Raw genomic sequence first — 23,335 nt, forward strand, 5'->3', positions numbered from 1 at the left:
TAATCACTCCAAATCGAACGTGATCCAAAATGAACATCGAGTCGGATGGAGTCGGTATTGAAACAACTTGAAACCACTCAACACCAGTGAAACAATTAGTAAGAAATTACGAGTTAGAAAGTTTGATCCGTCTTTTTAGAAGCTCTTGTAATAAACGAGTAATAGAAAAAGTGAACTGGTTTCTACCCCGAAACTAAAAAAAACTTGTCCATTTCACAGAAACTAACAGAATTGGCGAATCCAAACCATCAAATTCCGGGTCATTTAAGTTTTTCCTGAAATCTCGTGAATTACTATTCGATCAGCCCCATGACGGTTGAAATTTTGAAAAATTGAGAATGACTCATTAACCAAATCTAGGGCCCAATATGAACATTCCGGTCAAAAAAATGAAATTTCACAAATCTCGGTGCAGGTACATCGCGCCGTGTCCAACATGAGCGTACTGGTCAACAAAATTAAGAGATAATTTCCTAACCAAAAGAAATTCCTCATCACCAACCAAGAGTGACGGTACAATTTAGTTCAGCATTTCCGAAGATAAAACACACAAAGCTCTGATCGAAGTCGGAACCCGTGTCGACCGTTCTGATGAACTTCCCACGCCAGAGAAACAGACGTCACACCAAGAACGAATCTCCACCTACTTACCACCCTTTATATTACCTCCAACGTCTTGATTGTGGTCACAGTTTATTAACCGATGCACCTTACAATTGATATTGAAATCTAATCCGTTGATTAGAAAACTCCTTACCATCCCTTACTACTCAAAGCGAAACTAAAAGTACTTTTTTATTCAACTGTGAAGCTGAAAAGTAGAAATGAAGATCCTTTCTTCCCCAACTCTTTTTTACCATATTACAAATCTATACAGGGTAACCTCACCCTTCGTTACACACAATACAATAAAGTCTCGCAAATTCCTGTAACGAGCTAATCGATCTCCATCCAAATAACTCATTAGATTCATACAGACAGAGTACGTGATAGTTTCAATAAAGAGATTTCATTGACTGATTCATTGCTTGAGCATCGTTGTTATAAAACTATCCTTAAATTCCTGATGGAATCTTTGACCACGAGATTTATATGTAATATATACTCGTATGTGTGAGAGCGAGGCCGGGAAATATCGCTTTGGAAACAGTGGCAACGACGTAATGTTGTCGCCCGAAGCATTGGTTCCGCCTCTAAAGGTTGCCGCAACGCCATCCGGCACCCGCTGCCGCCCACGCCCACGCAAGCTGTGTATACATCACACGGCACACAAGCATGCAAGTCCGTTCCAGTGTACGTGGAGATACGTTGCGTCCACCACCAGCATGCGTTGGGAGTGTGGGTTCTACCTCATGCCAACAGAAAGCTCTCTCAGAGAGGCTGAGTGCCGACGTATAACGCACACCGTCAAGTCCCCACGCGTGTATCCCCATTCCACACCCGTCAAAATCGTCGTTAACAAGCTAACGCGCTTGTCATTAATGACTCACTGTCAACCTCGACCCACGCTTCTATTTAGATGACATATTAGAACGATGTCAGCACGTCTGCCGCCCGCGTTGAAAAAACCTCGCGCATCCGACCAAAACTCTGTCGAACTCTTCCAGCGTCACATGGTCACGTACTGTTAACTTCCTGATCGAATGTCTTGTGAGTTCGACTCGATCATTCGCTGCTAATTCCGCTTATGTCTCGTTATTCCATCATCGAATATCTGACCGCTGCAAATCGCTTCGTTAATGTCAAAAGTAAACAGGAATTCAGAATCGCAGATTCTTGGATAATGTTACATTAAAAATCGTAAAAAGGAAATGATAATGAAAGTTTCGAACCAGAAAATTTGTAAACCAATTACAGTCGCGTGAAATGAGCTCTGTTTTATGATCAATCTGTGTGATATTACCATGATTCAATAGAACCCTCTTTCCTTTTACGTAGTAAGACTTAACGAATGTCCAGACTAACGATAAGACTGACTTGTTTAGAATGGGACGTAGAATGACGTCACAATGTTCCAAAACAAAGACGAGACAAGTGTCGTAAACTTTTCCATCACTTATTGTTCGTAATTTGAGGAAGAATAAACGAGACTCGGTATAACTGCTATTGACTGTGTTTTACTATTGAATTGTGTACTAATATCCTTTGAAGGTGATAACCGACGATGGGAAACAAACGAGCCAAACACGTTTTATGTTAGAATAATTATGTTTGCTCTATATCACCGATTATTTCCGCTTAATGACAGGGTCATGGGTTGACTACATACATTTCTAACGCCGTGCATTGTCTTTCTCAGTTAAGGCCAGATTGTCTGAACCGTGTCTAAAGTGGGTAGAATTCGTGACGGAGAAAATTGGGCAAAGAAAGAAACAATGGTCCTGTCTTAAACGACAATGGAGAATGAGCTTGGCGGTGTATTTAGCCAAGTATCTTACACTCATGAGAAGTGTTATTGTTGTCGCAGTGCCAGATGGAGGCGCTTACACTCGTAAAGTTGTAGGTATAGGTATATGCCATGCAGCGTTACGACGCGACTCAAGAAAATAACAGCTGGTACTCCAACGCGCCGAAGGGTCGTATGAATGGGCTAATGAGACTAGATGGATGAATGAATGAAGTGAATGAATGAGTGAATAAGTGCTGTTTCAACAAGCCGGACTTGCCCGATGCGCGCTGACGATCAGACAGGAGATGCACCTAGAGTCTGCAGGGTCCAGAGGCCATCGCTGTTAGCCGAGAATGAGTCAACCGACAGAATGCTTGGAACGACCTTATCATGCCGTGTTACACAACAACGAGCTTTCAGAATTCACATCATGATTTCAAGTTTCGGGAAAAGAACAAGCTTTAAAATTCTCGCACATGCATTAGTGAAGTCATAAATGGTTGACGAAGCATATGTACGAAAGGTTGAAGAATCAGACTTTGCAACGGTTTTGGCGTAGTCGCCATTTCGCCCGGAGCAATTTCGTAATCGCGTAAAGTGTGATGTGCAGACATGCATGCACGGTGAGCATAAGAGAGCGGGAGAGATGAAGATAAGCGAAAGAGGTTAGCGATGAGGTAAGAAATGCATGAGGAACCTTGGTTACAACCCAGCTGCAGCACGAAGAACTGCAACCGACTCTGCAACGAACCTTGGCAGGACTGGCTAATTGCGCGGAATCACAGGCTGCGGAGGAACGAAGCGGCCGCTTATAACGCATTATATATAAATTAAAATTCCTACGTTTCGCTGGAGCGGCTCAGGCTGCTTGAGCACGTAATGGTTTAATTCGCGAGAATTACCATATTTTAACAATTCGGGAGAAGAGCTGCACCGACGACGCCTCTCCGCATCTTTTTTCGCAGCCTTTCGGACACGCGGAGGTTTCCGTTCGGTCAGAGTCCGCGGCCTGAATGTTCCTGCAATAATTAAGACATTGGCGGTGGTCTGGCAAGATCGTCACTCCTTGGACCCGGCCATGCGACAAGATCGAGTCATCGTTGTCACGCCACAGGGCCAACCGTCTCATTTGTAATTCGTATATCCAAGAAGCGGAGGATCCTCTTCTTCGGTCATAACACGGGTTCGCTCGGGATCGCGGCGCCGTCGGTACAAGAATTGTCTCACCCGTCGAATTAAAAAGGGGCTGATACGCCATCGGAGAACGGGGGTCGTATAGACGGCGACAATCGTTCCTTCACGGGTTTACCCCTAATCGCCGAATCTAATTGACTCGTGAAAATAACAGGTGAAGCTGATCGACCGCGAGGCACGTACCTAAGACCGAACGGTAAAGTATAGTGATAGAATCCCGGGTGCATTCGGAGATGGAAGAAGCAAAAAGGAGGGGCAGAGGTCAGTTTGATCCGGAGGTCGGGGCTGAGCAGCGGCTCCTTCGCCGGTTGACCTCGCCGAGTAATAAGAACGAATGTGATTCTATTACGGGTTCAATTGTTACGGCGGCAGATAGGCCGGTGGCTACGAGGGGGAAGATCATCGCCGATAGGGTCAGTCTCCTCCTCGCAATCCTCATGCATGATGCGGACGTACCATGGGATGAACGGAGCTCGTGCGCCTTGCGATGGAAGCGGATGAATAACGTCGGGTACTCCTACTACTTCTTCTTCTTCTTCTTCTTATCCAAGTTGAAGAAAAAAGAAGAGTAAGAGACTCAATTTTTTGGGTTATTTTTTAAATAATTTGTATGCTCGCCGCGTTGAGTTTGCGAAAACGTTTTGGGGGCCCGGACCTTCCTTGATGTACGTACATTAATATGTGTACATACGTGCACCCGGCTTACCGCGCGAAACTCAGAAGAGACGTACGGTGCGAAAGAGAAATATTGGACCAGATGTTTTTTACACCGTAACCTATTAGCAATAATCGCCTCGAGTATATTATAAATAGACGATGACGTCTGACGACCTATACTAACAGCGGCGGAGCATGTACAAAACAAGAGTTTTGCCCCAAAGTATAAATGATGTTCATTCGAAGTACCTGTTTAAACAGTTGAAAGCATGTTAATGTCATTTCTGTGTTGCGCCCACGCATAAGAAGAGAGAAGAAAAATTGCACAAGAATCTGCAAGCAACGTTCCCCTCGTTTTCAACGATCCTTTGAAAGTTTATTCAACAGGTATGTGCAACTCCTTAATTTAGAATATCGTACGTCAAAATTTAAAGCCATATATCTTCACTGGATTGAAGTGTAATGTGATTGGAAATTGAGTGCTGATGGAGTTAACTGATTTCACCCAACCAACGAGCTGATCAAATTTTTACTGTATAACGACGTTATGCGACAGTAAACGAAGTTTAGAGCTTGAAGTCCATCCAAAAACATTTTACCCACGTCTATAGAAAAGCAACGACTAGACGAGTGAATAAAAATTCTAGCCATATTCATGCCCTAAAGGTTTAGCTACTGGACCGAACTCTTCTTCTACCTCCAACAGCGAGCTGTTCCCTCTGAAGAAGAAGAGGGAACATTGATGGTTCGAGAACATAATCAGCTACGCCCGAAGAGCCAATTTGTCGACACTTTTGAGTCGGCGGAGGTTGCGTCGGAAGGCGATTCCCCCGGTAGTCTAAGGGCTTAGTTGAGGAGAGATCACGTAGGTATATGTAGGTAGGATGACGAGGGTTTTGCGGGGGACAGATATAAGAGATCAGCATCGCTAACCGGTCCAGTCAGACGGCGACCCTATCGCCACCATTGATCGTTTGTTGGTCAGCCTTTTCTCGGCGATCGCCGCAGACTCAGAAAACAATGATCGACTTAGATAGCCCGCCGCGGCGATGCGTCCAGGACATCGGAGTCCGAGGACGCGGGATCCTTTCGCTCAAGTATGTTATCCGCATCACCCCGAACGGTTCTTGTCGAGTGGATGCGCGCAACGTCGGACGTCCCCGGGGACGTGTTTCGAGAACTTTTCTCAGGATACCCCGGGGAGTTTGAAACGCGGAAGAACCACCGGAGCCTCGAAACAGCGACTTTTTAGCGGCCCAAGGAGTGGCTGCGTGTATCGGATTGTACCTTTCGTCCGTTTTTCTCTTCAATTTTATGCTCGATCGCTGCGGCAGATATTAATCCCTCTGCACCGAATGCTGATCAGTCAGACCAATAAATCACGCGAATCGTTACAACGTACGTCGATGAGTTTCGCAGAAACTTGTGTGATACGAAGCGACGCGAGATGCCGCAGCATCATTACCCGGAGAAGATAAACTCGCTGTGCATTCGATATATGAATCGTCGCTATTCCTACTTTCGCATACGTACTCTCGGCAGTGTGATAATTGCAAAAAAGCCAAAGAGAGTGTCAGGGGACAGTGCCAAGTGTCACATTGAAATCTTCTATGTAAGATGATGAAAAATCAGTTTAAAAATAAGAAATGCACGCGATTACGATCGCTGGTATCGAGTGTGGTTCAAACGATTCCAAAGTAACCAACATGAAGTAAAAAATTATCTTGTATGAACCACAATCTGAATGAAGTTTCGTCAAGATTCTTAACTATTTGCAAAACGTAGTACAAATGTTTGTGACTAAGCTGGACGAGTTCAATTCAGAAGAGAGTATGTATCAGATGTGCATTGTACAACTGATGGTGAGGGTTTCAAATGGTTGCAGAAAAAACGGAATTCCTACACTCTTATCAAATGCCACGTAACCTGCAATGGGTTACGCTGGTTAATTATTGGGTGCTCCAGAATAACGGACGAAGAATGAAAAAATGAATAGACAGCAAAAAGATCAGCGTTGCACGAGATATTCTCATTCGAGGCATTTTAATTAGAAAGTTATAATTACACACCTGCCTTTCACGTCGCGATTCACAGTTTCGTTTGAATCAACACCATTTACCACCCATATACGCGGATTTTCGAAAACTATGCTCTACACCCACCGCAGAGATGACGTAAACTTAAGGTACTCACCGAACGTTGACGGAAGCTGGGTTGCCGACGTCATCCATGGACGGCTTCCTAGAATGAAACCATGAATGGAACTCGTTATTGTTAGTCTGCAGTTGCATGATCGCAGGGTGAGCATTGTACGGGGTGTAAACTTGGGGTTGCCACATAATGCCGCAAGCCTGCACATCCATGTCGCGGAAAAGGACAATAGCAGCTCACGGCAACTTATCCGTGCATCGCATGTCCTACGAAAATCGCGCACCAGTTAAAATCGGTCTTTTTTGGCGTCTCAGCACAATCCGCGAGGAAATACGTGTACCCCTATCCTCTTCACTCGCACCAGTATCGGAAATTCATCGTTTCTGATAACGTCGCTACGCAGCTGCTTGTTTCTTCTCCACTTGAAGAAATCGCGGGTATCCGAATGACTCGTCGCCGGTGCAGCAGAACAGCGAAAACGAAGGGTGCTGCATAAGTGTCGCGGTTCGTTTGACAGTCGCGCCTCGTGCGAGCCGCGTGCTTCGCCACCCCCAAGCCGATGTCCTCCCCACTATATCCGCCCTCGTTGCGCGCGCCCCGGCAAACTCCCGGCCGAACCAGCAGCAGCAGCAGCAGCAGCACGTGGAATAAACTATACGGAGATGGTCTATCTTCATTTGGGTGAGGTTAGCCCTGCAGGAACCCCCGCGACGCCAATAAAATTCCGTATCTCTACGACAGGTTGTGTATCTGTTCGACTGCCATTCCGCGACCGTCACACTTATACACGCACACTCTGGCATCCCCGACGTACACAGGCATGAAGGTTATACCCGTTCTACATTTACCCTGCAGAGACGCAAGTATATATCGTTGTCCCGGACGATAATTCGTCGCCGACCCCAGATAGATCAGCAATTAGCCACACCCCGGTCATTAAGATTGCAGAGGGAATCATCTATTGCTAATTTTCATTGAGCTGTACAGAGATTTCAGGGCTGATTGAAAATTTAGCTGCGAAAATCGGCCACCGTTAAACGAATCTCGAAGGTACGATATATCTAACTTCGTTCGAGTGAATTCATTAGCGATTTTGTCCAAGGCTAATCGGCCACGCCCTGTATTGGCACGTTTTTTGCTTTCTTGTATTTTAAGTCAACCGAAATATTCTTGATATTCCTATTTTTCTATTTTTGACTACGATACGAGTATAGAAATTCCGCTAGAGAATCCAGAATAATTTTAAAGAATCGTGTATGCGGAAGCCGAGGAGACGGATAAACAATTTTGAACGTAAATCCGTTCTGCCTGTCAGTGTGAGTCAGTAGGACGTTTTTTTTCTTCTTACTTTCAACAATCTTGTGCGTAAAATGGCGAAGCGGCAAGGTTGTATGTTTCCCAGATATGTGACTTTCGGTGTAACGATGATACCACACTTTTTGTCCAAGGAAAATTTGTTAACTAACAAAACGCTTTTAGAGAAGTGCTGTTGGTTTCAAGAAACTTGTAATACCGGATAGTAACGTACATATTATAATAAATTTAAAAACTGGTATTCAAACAGTGCAACATCGTGCGATTTCAACAGAGTAAGGCCTCTCTTCAAAACCGCTATACATTATGACGCTTGTAAGTCTGACCTCCTATACTGCAAGTGGCATAATGCGGAAAAAAAAATTTTCGTCACATTCGTACAATGGTGCGATATAACTAATAATTCTGAACGGCTAATGGATGTAGTGCAGAAAGAAATTTCACTTCTTCATAAAAGAATAACGAGCGTATGCAACACAGCTTATGTGACACGACCTGAATTCAGAAAAAGTAGACCAAACGTCCCGCTCCGACAATATTACGATCACCTTGATCTCTGACTACACGCGATCTTTTCATTGCGAGACAAAATAATGTTTTACTGTCCAAATTTTATAAACTATTCAATATTCTACCCTGTCCCCAGACCTGGTAATCAAATTTGCAACCATGCTAATTCGACGGTGAGAATCGTCACGTGATGCAGGTAGGCTATACGTAACACGTACGGATAGAGGGGAAGAGTTGGCGTTCTCATCATCACCGAGGTGGGTGAAATGGGCACCTTATATACCATGGGTGAAAATTCTAGGGTCTTTGCTTTAATGGTCACCCATTATGCAAAGTTGAGATCCATAGGAGCGGCCTGCCGCGCTGTTAAGAGTTCGGAGTGGAGCGACTACTTTATGCCTGGTTGAATAAGAAAAGTAAAAAAACTGGCGGAAAAGAAACAAAACAAAACAAACCACGAGAGAAAAAGACAGGAAAAAATGCCGAGCCGTCTTCGTGACGAAAGAAAATACTGGGCATAGCCCTAGTTACACAAGATTTTGTAATGCCATAACCGGGAACTAGATTGACCACTGTCCTGCTCGACGTTCGTCCGGTGCACCACCTAAACTCGAGCTGCTACAAGCAATCCGCCTCGAGGCAAAGGACTCTGCCGCGCCGTGGAAAATTGTTTGAAGAGAAACCTACATGAAAACTCGAAAAAAAAATTTGATTACGAAAAGCAAAGTGTCACCGGCATCGAATAAACACAGTAGCTTTATAGACGATGGATGAGCAAGATATCGGACACCTGCAGTCGAATTAACCCACTATTTCAGTTCCAGGGGAGCGTTTGGAAATCGTCGAGAAGAGGGATGGGACGAGACGCGGAGCAGACACGTTACCGGATTTAATCAAGTCGGCCCAGGAGTTTTGCACCCTCTCAGCCGCGCATTAGACGCACATTTAGCCCCGCTGCGTAACGCGCACCGAATCAGCCAAGAAGAAGCGTCAAGACACTCACAATCAGGTTCATCTCGTTGGTAATCGAACAATCTTGAACACTGTTTGGTCCCATTTGTCGACTCGGAGTATTACCTGCCACCCATGAGACCCCGCCCTGTGTTCGTCAGGGAAAATGATCTCGTCGGTAAAATTCATGCAGTCAATGAATTCGCTGAAGTTTCTAACGTCAGCGAGAGATTATAGCTGAAATACGTTCAGGATACAAACCGGACTCTGAAAGCCGAAGAACCGTCGACGTCGTCTTGTGTCGGACGGACGTTGCGGGCGTCGTTTATGCGGAATCGTAGCCAGTTGTTTTCTTTGTCTTGCACCTTGCAGGCGACCATTCACTCACCCGGAGTCGCGGTAACTTGTTGACTTAACCGTATAGTCGGACGGGATGGAGGAACGAGGATTTGCGGCGTGGTCCTATATAAGGAAGATGTTGAAAATAAAACGGCTACTCAACCAACCGAGCACTTAGATTAATAGCCGATTCGTACTAATTACAAGCTGACCAGGGGATGTCCCCGCTTGTATCTCTACTCCCACTTCCTTTCGATTCCCCCCCAGTTACTACACACCAACCGCAATAAAAGTTCCAGTACTTATAAATCGCCCCGTCGCTGTCCACGAGACAATGCAACTCCAATCTTTAGCTCTTCGATCTCAACGTCTGAGCTTCTTGTCCGTTTCTGACAATGGCGTAGCATCTGGATTCTTCGAATGAATCCTTTTCACTCGGTATCCGATTACTATCCCGATTCTCGATAATGTGTCGCTATTCAGAAAACTACTTGGCAGGTAAGGCAGTCGTTACATTGTTTGTTGATCAATTTGCGAGTTGTTTCGTTCGAACTTTATTCAAGTGAATTTATAACCTACGAAGAATACTCAAAGCAGTGTGCTGAACAAAAATGAATCAACTTGCGCATTTTTGGTGCATTCATTGACTATTATGTGGCTTCAGGGTCGGAAAAATTTGAAAGATGGTTCTGTTTTTTCTTCACCCTGGGTAAGAGGTGCCTCACATGAAATCGAATGATACAATGGTATACTTGAGGTATGAAGCTACTTGAGTAAAACGGACCCGTCCTCATTCCGCTACCATTTGCGGAAAACAGCATTTTACTGGTCACCGGTTCTCAAAAAGTAGAATATGAGCTCGTGCAATACGTACCCTACCGCCACGCACAATAAGGGTCTACGTCCCTGCAGCGACGCAAAGGGAAACAGATCAGATTGGCAAAAAGTTATTTGTCAATTAAAATATACGGAGCGGCATTATCGCTCAACGAAAAAGTCAATCATCCTGAATTTTTGTCATACGAACGAAAGATACAAGCCCGCGGTATCACCGCGAAGAACCTGGAGCCTCGCTACGAAAAAACGCTCGACCGTCAGAATGATCGGTAACAAAGTGACGCGAGCTCTCTAAAAATCTAAGGAAATTCTTCGTCTCTCTAGTCACGATAACGAGCGTCAACAATAACGACGAGTTTAGTTGTACAATGTGGCAATACCAGCCTACAATGTCGAAGAGGACGAAAAGAGAGAGAAAATAAAAAAAAAACATACATGCTCCGTTTTATTAGTATCCGTGGAGAAGTGGAGGCTCGTATAATACTTTTGCACATCTTTTTTTCTTCTCTTTCTTCATCTCACCGACTAGGTATACTGGAATTCCAGCACGAGCTATTACGGGGTAAAAGTTGGAGGCTTTTTTGGGGATGGAATCGCGAGGCTGCCTATAGACTCGATATAACGACGCGGCGAGGTCTGTGTAAAAAATTTTGCGAACGAGATCTGAATTAAGGAGTGGAAGAGAGCCTGAGGCTATCAAGGTTCCCTCCTCTCGCTTCCACACGTATACAATACGTCTATATACCCCATTCCTACCCTCTCCAACTCACAGTGTCAATAAGCGCGAGGCGTGTGTCTTCGCCCGGCGCTCCGGGTGCGAACCGCTGCTGTTTATGACTTCTCATAACGTGCCATAAATCAGCAGCAACCCTCCTCCCTCCCCGGTTTGCAACCCGATCCGATCCCTCGAGCAACAAACGCGCTTCCGAGTCACGGCATCTCGCCTACGCGCCTCCACAATCGGTTTTCGACTCCTTCCTCACCGTTTCGACGCTCCAAAGTGCCCTCTCCTGGATTTTTCCCTCGTCCTCGCGGTTCCTCCTGGTCCAGGTCGGCTCCACCGGCATCTGTTCTAGTAGGCTCGTGGTCGCCCCAGGCACCCATTCAACGCCGGCCCGTGTCGGTCGCGCGCTGCTCGTTTCCTCGCTCACTCTTTCGCTCGCCACTCGCTCGCTCGCTCGCTCGCTCATTCATTCATTCATACGCGCTGCACGCGATTTGAATCGATAAGCAAACCCCGACAGAGGCGGGGACCTCACCTCGCGCTGTCTACCGAACCCACGCTCAGTGTATGTGTATACTACTGGCTTTTTGTCTGGCACGCGCTGCTCTGAAACCATATACATATGCTTATATCCATGCTATATACCATACGTGGTGTCTCCTGTTGCAGAACATATTTAACTCCCGTAAGATGCACCGGGACCAAATTTTTCATTTATTCGTTTGCGCCCACTTTTTCGTTTTCATCCTGTTTAAAAACAACGCCAACCATCCAGAACTATGAGTTATCCATCTCACAATCATTGCTGAATTTTTCGGTTGATAACGATACTGTACTTGGTAAGGCTGGATCACGTATATTGCGAATGTACCTAATAAGTTACTCACTGGATTTACACGTTCATATAAACTTGTGAACAAAAATGTTATCTCCTTTGCTTATATATTTGAATATTCTTTTATTCATGCATGAATGAATAATAAATTTTCCCCAACATGTACAGCTTCTTGTTCAAATATATACCTAAATCGCAATATTCCTTAAAGTTATACGTATATACGACAAATCTTACTGTCAATATTAATTTTTCCATCTTCACGTACCGATGAACATGCACGCTATACGTTTGGTGGAATTCTTGAAACAGAAAAAAATTGCAATAATTATATGCACGTTTCCGAAAATTTGTACGCTTCGACAGATTCGTATCTTATTTGTTCAATTTGTTCCTTTCGCCGACACTGCGTAGCCTCTGGACATCAGGCTATCCGCCATGATCGAAGCTCGCGAGAGGCTCCAGTGAAGAATCCTCGTCCATTCCCCGATATGACAGACCGGCGGGTTGTGTCCCCCGGTGCGGAATCGCTGTTTTATAATATCGTCACCGCGGGAGTCGGCTCCTCGGCGCGAACAAGGGCACGAGGCATCCGTCCGACCGCGTGGCTTGCGTCCCGGGCTGACGGAAAGGAGAGGAAAGGAGAGGAGAGGAGAGGAGAGGAGAGGAGAGGCGATCGGTCGGCCGACCGGTCGGAGGAATCGGTCGGCCGGAGGACGGAGAAGCTGCGGAGGGACAGGCGAACAGACAGAGGGACGGACGGACGGGACGACGGACAGAGGAGCTGGAGGCCGCTCATTACGGGCGGCGCATACGGTAGGAATGCGCAGCGGCTTCGGTCTCTCTTCGATACAATAAATACAGCATTGGCGATCGAGCGAACGAGCGAACGAGGGACGAGATGAAAGTCGAGGTGAACCAACTCACGGATCGGCAACAATGCCCGCTGTAGTAACGACATCCAGTTAAATCTGATGCTCGCAAAAAATACGCCATACTACCTACTGAGTACCTACTACCACTGCAACAGCTCCTCTCCGATGTTCCAAGACTTCTCAAGTATTGGCGCAGCATCAGAGGGAGACTCCGCAGGACCAACACTTCCTTCATCCAAACTGACTATCCTATAACTAGGTTACCTAGGTACCGAAAGGTGCAGGCGATTCTCCCGAAACAGCCTGAATTCACCTATAAGCAGATATTTCTAGAGATGTCAGCGGCCGCGGATCGACGAGAGATCGTAACAGTCAGTTTTATTCACACGACGATCAGGGAACTCGATCGTAATAGCACTCGGTACACAAGGATTTCGATTTTACACTGTTCAATTTACGGACACTTACGAGACACTTCGCTTGGCCTCGGACAATAGTCGGTCCAAATCTTCGGAGAGGGATCTGAAACGCGGTTTTACTTGCTAATATTACATCTCGGCTGTTCACGGCGGGCAAGTTGCGCAGTTTTTTTTCTTTTTTTTTTTGTTTCGCAGTTTTTTACCGTGAGTAAGGAACACTGAATCAAGTACTCTTCAACACTCACCGTGACAGTATAATTCCCGCGTGATTCGATCAAGTTTCACAGAAAGTTCGCGGTATTTTTGAAATTATTCTTCCGTCAAACGATGTTGTTCTGGTAAAAAATGTGTTTTCCGAAAAACATGACGTTTCTTTAGTGTATCTTCGAGAGTCTCGTACAATTAAGACGGATTCTGGAGTTCGAACTATTACAGATTCGAGCCAAGTATCTCGACTTGACTCGATAACGTCACACGCGTTATTAATTACCGAGGTTCGGTTGTTTGTAATTAGCGTCCGATCAGTTATAGTTAATTGCCGCGTTTAATACCCCCGACTCTTGTACCCCGCAGTTCGCTCCGCGTCCGCGGGACCGGATTCACCGCCATTAATTATCCCCTGCCCGTACTCGGCTCTTATTTTCGAGAAATTTTAACCAGCATATTGGAAACTCTTGTTTTGCTCTACTTTGTAGGGGAAGTTGGGCCTCTCGTCTTACTTCGAGCCACCGTGCGGCAAAATGAACTCGCAAAGACATTACAGGACGACGATTTTTCTTCGACGATTCACCTCAACTTCGACCCTCCGTCATATGCCAAAAGCTGATGCCTCTCCCCGCCTGAGCTTTCACCGTGATGAAAGCCCGCAGGTCCTGGCCGTTCCTACGATTCTTCGTCAGCCGGACCCGCCCGGTCACTCTCGCGTTGATTTATGTCCCTGTGCAGTGCAGAAGCTCTCTGCTTCGGCCTCAGCCCCAGAGTCGACGATTCGCCGCTTTAAACAATGGAATTGCATTGCAACGTCAATCTTCTTCCATCAATCTCAACTGCGTATTCCTTCGCAATTTTATGCCCCCCGTCGCCTCATCTCACTCCTTCCCTTTCTCCATCGGCAAATTGAAAGACCAAAAATGATAGACTGCATGCCGGCTGATAGATTCAGGATTTGATTACGAATAATTTTTAGCGATTGATTAACAAGTGAATCGGTTTATATGAAAATAAATTTCAAATCCATCCGGATGAAAACGCGTTGCAAATATGATAAGCTCGTAAGCGCAGGACTGTACTGAACGGCAAGTGCGAACTGTCGAGAGAATTCGCAGCTTTTTACGCTGAAAAGTTATCGTACGGCCGAGCAACGAACTCGCGTGGCGATAAATACACGCGTGTGTTGGTACGGATAAGTGCTCCTAAATTTATATCGCGTTGTATACATAATATTACACATATGGACGTGAGGAAAGAAGAAAGTTATATGAGAGGAGGAGGTATAACTCATATAGGTACGAGTAAGGGGCCTCCGCGCGTTCTTGCCCACTGCATCAATCAATCTTGACGCGAATAATTATTCCCGGCCTGAGAGAATAACCGTTCTTCCCGACCTTCGCGAACCTTTTGAACGAAGAACCTTTTGAAAGATTATACACGAAATGGATTGCATTGCTGCATAACCAGTATTATGATTATGTACATGTACAATATATATATTTTACATCCTTATTTTTCTTTCGTGGACAATTAATTTGCGTCGGGATTAATCGGAAATTGATAAGAAAAAAAAAAAAAAAAAAAAAAAAAACAAAAAAAAAAAAAAAAAAAAAAAAAAAAAAAACAAGAATATCGAAAGAAATCAAAGCCCCTTCGCCACGTTTATATGATAAAGGCAAGTAGCGTTGTTTGGAATTTATGTGGCGCCAAGCGTGAGACATGAATATATTGAACACGAGTGTAACCTGACGGTGATTTAAAATTTATTACCGCAGTTGTAGTAACAAAGTAATATGTTCTGAGAAATTGAGATTGTAACCGGGTGCAGTCAGAATTATGGTGAACGTATATTTCCTGAACTGAGATCGGGGAATTTTGTCGAAGCGAGTATCACCAATTATCATTTCGTGGAGGGAAATATGAAAAACAAATCTCACGAAACGAGTGCTTATTTGTTTTTCTAAATACATGTCGCTTGAGTAAAGAAGAACAGTGCTCGGAATCATAATTATCGTCGGCTAAGAAGCCTTGCCGAATTTGAAATTGCAAAAATCGACGACAGATGATTGGTAATATTTGTACAGTAAAGTGCGCAAGAAGATTCTTACCTATCCGTCCAACAGAGAGCATCTTCGCGATACCTGAAACAAGAATAAGATAAAATCAGTTGCAAATCTGGCATGCATAAATTCGCTTCGTAAATTAGCATACGTAAAAACTAGCGCTTGAAAGATTAAAAACACTCTAGAAAGTAAAAATAAATTCTGTTTATTCCCTCGCGAAATTTTTACACCTCTCATCGTCAGAAAATCCGCAATCGCCTTCACACTCGGCAGTAGGTGATCCGTGTCCGATCGATTTTTATGGACCGAATCGCAGTTGAGACACGGTTGGGCAGCTGCGTATTTGGCAGACGTCATTCGCGTCATTGTCGAGCCTGGCAGCGCACGTCTGACTTCTCCGCCTTTTTACTAAATCACTAATTCGACTTTTCGTTCCCCATATAGGAGCCCCCCACCCTCCGCCTTTTAGCTTTGACCCTCGCGCGCAATTTCCGTGTCGCAGAGCTTACAGGGAAAAGCTTTTATATGAAAGCTGAGCCATATGAATAAGATCAACGTCGTAAATTTCAGGCGAGTCGAGCCTAATCTCGAGATGCGAACAGAGAATCCTGCACTTGATTTGCGTCAGCAGCTAGTGCAGCTTCAATTCGGCAATTTCGTTTCCGGAAATGGAGAATTCGTCTCGTCGAACCTGATCTAGCAACGTTTAAAAGTTCGAAAAAAAAAAAGTTTAAAAATGTAGGCACAAATACGTTCCGCGCGTAAGTCTCACCTGAAATCGGAGAAGACTCGGTTACCAGTTCAGCCACCGCGCGTAAGAGATTGGCGGTTCTCTCTCTCTCCCTCTCTCTCCCTCTCTCGGGCCTGCAGGGCGTTAGCGTAACAGGAAAACATGCGACGCGCATCGCTGATTTATACCCGCCATGTGTTATCTGGCTTTTAAGTGCTAAGTCCGCTGATGCAAAGATTAAAAACTCGCGCAGGAGCGCGCATTCCTTGGACGAAGCAGGACGACAAGAACCATCGAGACCGGTGTGGTGGTGCACCTGCGATATTCTTATGCTAACGCCAGAATATTCGGATAACAACCGCCTTCACTGAAGGGACGTCGCGTCGTACAGTCTGGCCCGAAAGGGAATGCCACGTCATGCCTTTTATATACATCTCTGTGTCCATACATATCTGTATAACAATCCTCCGTCTCTTGCAGAGAGTCTCAAATCTGACAATCGTATTCAAAAACAAACCAGTGTGTCATACTTCCGGTATCTTCAGCTTTTGAATGATGTTTTTCACCTTTCTTCACGAATTACCAAGACATGGTAGAGTGTAAATTTTTACACGGTAAAATTATTTTGTAAGGATCAAAGTTTGTCGGATACCATTTCTTTTGATATTGGATAGCTTAGCCGGAAAAAATCACTGGAAAAATTGTAAAAGAAACTATTTTCAAGGGAAGACTCCAAGCTACAAAATGGTCGTATGACCGTGTGACGTCGAGGTTCACTTTACAAATTTGACATAAATGATTCAGAGATAATTTTACTCGATAATCATTGCATATAGATTAAATATGAAAAATAGAGCTTGGAGCTAAAATTGTCAGCTTCAAAATCATTTTTGATTCAACGTCCTACTTGCAATTTACGCACAGTTACAGGCAAAAACATTTTTTCTACAAGTGTAATTTCAAGTCATAAAGAAGGGATTACATCCAACTTTACACCCACGTTCAGCATACAAGCGACGACCGCGTCACCCACTCTTCCGATAATTTCCAATAGTTCATAACTCGCGAGTTCTCGAGTGGTGCGGATGCAGAGGCGAGGTTAGGGAGGAGGAGAAGGACGAGGATGGGGTCTGCCCGGGTAAAAGAAGAGGAATGGATAGGGCGTGACGGGACAGCTGATTCACACTGGAAGATCGGCGGGGTCTGTCAACGAGACATGATTTAAAGCCAAATATTACGACAGACGAGGCATTCCTCGGCTTTCCAAGTACTCCGCGATCACACGGATGTACATATTTTGAGGAGCTAAGGGAGGGAGGAAAGGGGGAGGACAGACGACCGGGGCTTCGACTCTCGTGCAGATATTCGAGCAGCGGTTTATTACCGTCCACGTCTACCCCGGGCAAAGGAACATTGATTTAATGCGCGAGTAATTGGGCGACCGGACGTCTCTATGAGCGCCATCTTCGACCGCTAATGTCCCCCACCTCTGCGGGGGATGGCAACCCTCTCTGTGGCATGCCAAACTCGTTATTGCCGGTTTTATTGCTTCGTGGGTGCAGTTGGAATCGGCACCACGGGGTGAACCAGGACCTTTCCACCGCTACTGACCAGCTGATTGCTAGTCAAGTCTCTTCAAGATCGAATCCACGAAGAAACTGACGATAAATTGAAAGAAATTTACTCGCAGAGCGATTCTCCTTGTTAATACGCATCGAATATCTTTTATCTAACAAATAATCGATTTAATTGGGACAAATTCGTGAGATCGTACGTGAATTGTGTTTCAATCGCATCCAATTTATAGAGGCGTATAACGAAATGACTAACAATAAGAAAGAGAGGAGTAAACAGATGGTTCGAGAATCCCAATCGCACCAGTCTCAACAAACTGCTGCAGGTGAGGTGTGAGATCGAGGCAGGGCCCCCGTTATTAGATCACTAGGCGGCAATTTATTCGGCTGTACCGACAGCTGATTTCCTCCTTTGGTCAATGTCGTAGATTATCCTCCACCATTAATACCAGAGTCCCGTTCAGCGCGGTAAGGACGAGCCTAATTCGGGCTAATTTACCACCGAAATATAATAAAATAATAATCGTACATGGCAGCGGTTAATTTACGACACCTCGCGAGTCAGGGTGTCAGAGTGTATATTTATTTCCATTACTGAACCTTCTCGTCGAGATGCACGTATACCTACGTAACGCGACTTCGTACTTGAGACGAAATAGCGAAGTGAGGACAGGCGGTAATTGATGGTACTATAATTGAAACTGAAGTGCGCAACGATGCTTTATAAGTGATTTAACTCCGGCCTTATTGACAGTCGATTATATTATAGGTAGATGTAAACGATCATGCAACATCGCGATCGATCGCCCGATTTCGCCGAGTAGATTCTCGTCAATTTAGAAAAAATCGCCGATTTATCGATTCAGCAAATTTCGCGGCTCGGGGAAGCGTCTCGCCTCGAAAGCTCGAGTCCTTCGATCGGCGGGGGTCGTTTAAGAATGTTTTACAAGTCGCCGTAATACGCATACGGGGTATTCGGGTCGGTGGAGGTTCGCCGGGGGAGGAACACGTGTCGCGCGTCACATCCCCCGGTGTAAAGTTTAACTTGGGTAACACCGGGTGCGCGAAATGTCTATTCTCTAGTTCAGTGGCAGGACGACCGGGATTTCGGAGGTGTGGGGAGAATCGTATAACGACGATCCGATGCGTCGGGACGTCGGGACGTCGGGACGTCGCGGTCCAGAGTCGTAAGTCATGCTTTGGTTCTCGCTTTGAACTCGCTGAATGGCTCTCGGTTACGACGTCGCCGACTATCGCAGCCCGCAGGACACCGCCAAAGGTCTGATACCGTCGCGACGCCGACGCCGCCACGTTCTCGCGTCAAAGTAACCCTTTGTGATATCGGCCCGGTCACGCGCGCCGGATTGAGACATCAGAGAGGAAGCTGCATGCCCTGCTCTTTCCATCTCGCCCGCGTTTCACCGCCGTTATATTACTTAAGCACCGCCGCGTTTAACGAGCTTGTGGTATATTGCCACCAAGATGATTAACGACGATAGAAAAAGATTACAACCGCTTTGTAAACTCGCTTCTTGTGCTTCTTCTTCCTCTTCTTCGTTTTATTACTCTCTACGGCGCAACGCGGCTGCAACGCGCCTTGCTAGCAGCCCGTGGAATCGACCAAGATTAGGTACACTAACCGTCCATGAAAAACAAGAATGCCGGAAGCTGCTGGCACGAGCGAACATCATTACTTGGCAATTTTTTTCCCCTCCCCCTTTTCTTCCTTTCTTTTTTCTACCTCTTTCACACTCCGCGAGTGCGAACGTCTCGGTGAAATTCGCATATCTTCTCGCAACGCGATCCTCCAATGAAAAAGAAATCATGGTGTCTTCAATGAATTGAATTCATTTCTATTGATTATATAGAAGTTGTAAAAAAAAATCTCAAGATCAATTTTTCAATCTGTTAAAACGCAATTAAACTATGCGTTCTGAAGCCGCAAAAAGTAAATTTTAAACCACTTGAAACCAGAAACTAAGAAAGCGTTATTCTGAGTGTACAAAATTCCCTTGTAAAATTGAATCACAAAGAAATTCCTCGAAGAAATCGTATCCCTACAGATACAGAGATTTATCAGAGTTCCGACAGAGTTCCGAGGTGTGTATCGTGTATCCCCTCGAGGTAGGTATGTAGGTATTACCGAGGATCGTTTTTGTTTTAAAAATAAAGTAAAAGTAACGAATTTTCAAATCGATCGCAAAAATACGTTATTCGAAGCGGAATGCAGCGACATGCACAGATCGAGCGGCGTAGTCGCGGCATTTTCGCTTCTCAAAAATTCTGTATCCCTGCTCCGGGGGGCAGTGATCTCCGTGTCCGTGCATCGTCCGTTCGCATCATCGCATAACTTAAGTTTTTCTGCAACGGGCTGCCCGAGGCGGAGCCCCGAAAAACAGCTGATTAATCGAAACCGCACAGATACATTCCTTGCCGTGAAGCAATGCCCCCGTCACCACGCACACAGGTGAGCGTTTAGCTGATTCCCCGTGCTTTGAGGCCGCGCGTGTTCCGCGGGAGCTAACAATAAACGATGGGGTTCGAGGGGTAATGAACAGCGGTAAAAGGAGGAACAATCCCTGTCACGCAAGCTTGTCGACATCCTGGGCAAAAAAGGAGACAAACTTCTTTCTGATTGTTTCAATTAAACAATAGACGACCGTTAGTCAGCCCCGGCATTTAGCCCTCCGATAATTACATACCTTATGCCGGCCGATATAACGTTGCAGTCCCGAACAAGGAGCGCAGCGTTTCAGCTGCCGAAGACATTCCATTTCGGTATGACGAAAAAGGTTTAAAAAACAAAATTACACATTTCGCGGGCTCGATTTTCAAGCTCGTATCGCGCTACTTATTACGTACGCACGAGCTGGTATAAATGGTCCATTGAGTAAAGAAAGCGTCTTCGATGAGGTGAGAGAGCAGTGAACAGCGGAGTTTGTACAAAAGTATCGTAAAAGCTACTTGAGGAGGAATATCTGCGAGTCCAGCTTGCCGGGTAACGAGCCACCCGAGGGACGCGATCTGGACTCGCGGTGTGGGTTCCAGTTCGTTTTTCGTGCAATTTTTTCAAGCCGAATATTTGATGACGAATTGACGACCCTCGCGCGAGGAAGAGATCTCGACACCCCGGGAAACGCCTGGGAAGGCTCATCTTGCTTCCCATCCACCGACCTAGACTTCAACCAAGAACGTCACCAACGTTTCGTGTTTTGCCTCGATGAGCGATCGGGGCCACGCCGTAATTATTGGACACAGAAGAAGCCAAGGGACTTTCTTCGCAGCATACGTCAGCAGCTCTTCATGCGTAAACGCGTTATGGCAAGGAATGCGAGCTGCCGGTATTTTCATACATGTATCCACTTGTATTGACAAGAGCACGAAGCAGCTCCATCCCAGGGTTGCAAAATTCATTAATTTCATTAAGAGTTGCCAAGTTCGGCGAAAAACTACTGGATTGGGGATCATGCGGTCGACTAAGGGATGCAAACCAAGAAATAGATCGCTTAGATGAGAAATAACTATGGTTCAGCTGATTTTTTGCGTTTGCTTTTTGGTAGTGACAAAATTACGAAGTGGCATTAAATATACTTTTGGTTCTCATCTAGTCTTTTTCACCCCGAGCAGAGTTCTTCAGTATTTTTTTGTAATATTGTTCAATACGCCAAGAAACAGTGATTTAATAACTCGTTTTTGATCAAACCATGCAAACACTAATTAAAACACAGATTATCAATCTGGTTTTTTTTTTGTTATTATTTTGTAGTTCAATTTACTGCATATTCTACTTCACAAATAGTCGCACTGTTGTATAATTGTTGTTGTAATAAAAACGAGAATTTCAGTGTCGTTAATGTAAAGCATAATATGCTAGTTTTGTTTTTAAGCCATTTACATAAAGGGAAATGATTATTCAGGCACGCGACTCTATATTACAGGTGAATACGGTCAAATTAATTAAGAAATTGAACAATTAAACCCCTACGCATAACCTTGATCGAGGGGCAAAAAATCATCAAGTTTGGGCCACCATTTAATGATACGAATAAAAAATTGTATACTTTGAATCGATTAATGAGAAAACTATCTATCAAAAAATTCATTTCAACATAAATCCATCCGCGCATATTTATCTCTATCCTGAAAACGTTCAATTTCAATCTTAAGATGTACATTACAGTAGTGTTAAGCCACATGATCGAACAACGCGATTTTCTAGACCCAACGCCATTCTTGACCTTGACGAATATTCAAGAATTAACGTGATGATGAAATCTGTGAAGAGAATGAAGAACCGCGTTTTGAATAAATTAAAATTATAGCAGCACGATTAAAAACTCGTTTTCATCCACGAAAATCTGCGTGATTTCACAAAGGAATATCTGAGACCATGTATATACATTATACATACACGTCGCGTGAATATCGGATAAAAATAGTCGAATGATTTCATAATTGAAAGCCACGTGGCAAGTCGGCACGAGCGAGCCTTCTTGTATTCAAATTAAACACCCGAGTTGAAGGTTCAGCGACCCACTCGACTAATTAGTCGATTACGAAATTTATGGATATCTCGTTGTTGTTTAAACGATTTTCGCTCGTATGAAGTGGTCCCGATTTGCATACAAGTGTTCAACAAAACCGCCGTCAAGCTTCGAAGCTTCACAATGTAGAATAATAATGTATTTTATTTTCAATAGAATTGATGGAAAGTAGGAAGTTAACCGATGAAGTTTGCTGAGAGTTTTGCGAACTTGACTGATCTTGAAATATGATAAGACCGCTGCAGAAAACTCCGCAGCACTTGGTTCATCAACAAAACTACAACCACCAATTAAAAAGCTGCCCGAGTCGCACACCGGGGTCAAAATGACCCCACGGTATCTTCACAGCAAATTCCATATGATGAACATCCAAAATTATTGGAAGTGATCCATTCTTTTTTCATATTGAAAATTTCATTTGCCTAAAGATAACTGATTTGCCTTAAGATATAACAGTTGAAGAATATCCCAGAATTGGCTATCTCCGTTTCTGCGCAATGATTTTTCATGTGGGGTCTCCAGCGACCCCGATGTGACGCCAGTGTTATACACAAGAGGTGTGCGGCGTAAAAATTAAACAGACTTTACTGGCTGTAATGAATCTGTAAGCGTATAGCGCTCGTTACGCATTTATTTGTAATTGGATAAGGAAATTATGGATTACTAATCCTGCTTTTATTTCCTCTGCAACATTAATATCACATTATTTTCTTGCCCTGAGTATATAACAATTAATTTTTCCTTATGCTGCCGGCTTTCTTGATCATCGCTTATATGTACAATCGATAAGAACAAACGATTTCCTATCCTCAGATACATGACAGAAGAAACTATTTTCATTAGCATCTGTACTGATTGTGAGCTCAACCGTTAAGAAATCAAGAAATATTATCTCAGGCGACACTTGGTGCCGGAAAAGAGTAAAATATAACTCGTCTACAAAATACCGGTATGACTGAATAAATTTTACTGCAACTCGTTTTACTCATCGCGGAACGAATATGACATCATTTGAATGA

The 23,335-nt window shown here is 44.6% G+C and overlaps 1 protein-coding gene across 2 annotated transcripts in view; it reads right to left on the reverse strand.

The window, feature by feature from the left end:
* Positions 1-23,335, reverse strand: part of LOC124408565 (protein trachealess) — a 163,840-nt gene that overhangs the window by 118,627 nt on the left and 21,878 nt on the right. For both annotated transcript variants that reach the window (XM_046885589.1, XM_046885588.1), the window contains exons 2-3: positions 15,514-15,546; positions 6,434-6,481 (exon numbers count right to left, since the gene is read on the reverse strand). In XM_046885589.1, the coding sequence (XP_046741545.1) occupies positions 6,434-6,481; positions 15,514-15,546 (81 nt within the window). The remainder of the gene's footprint in view (positions 1-6,433; positions 6,482-15,513; positions 15,547-23,335) is intronic.

The sequence above is a fragment of the Diprion similis genome, chromosome 8 (assembly GCF_021155765.1).
Source record: "Diprion similis isolate iyDipSimi1 chromosome 8, iyDipSimi1.1, whole genome shotgun sequence".
NCBI lineage: Eukaryota > Metazoa > Arthropoda > Insecta > Hymenoptera > Diprionidae > Diprion > Diprion similis.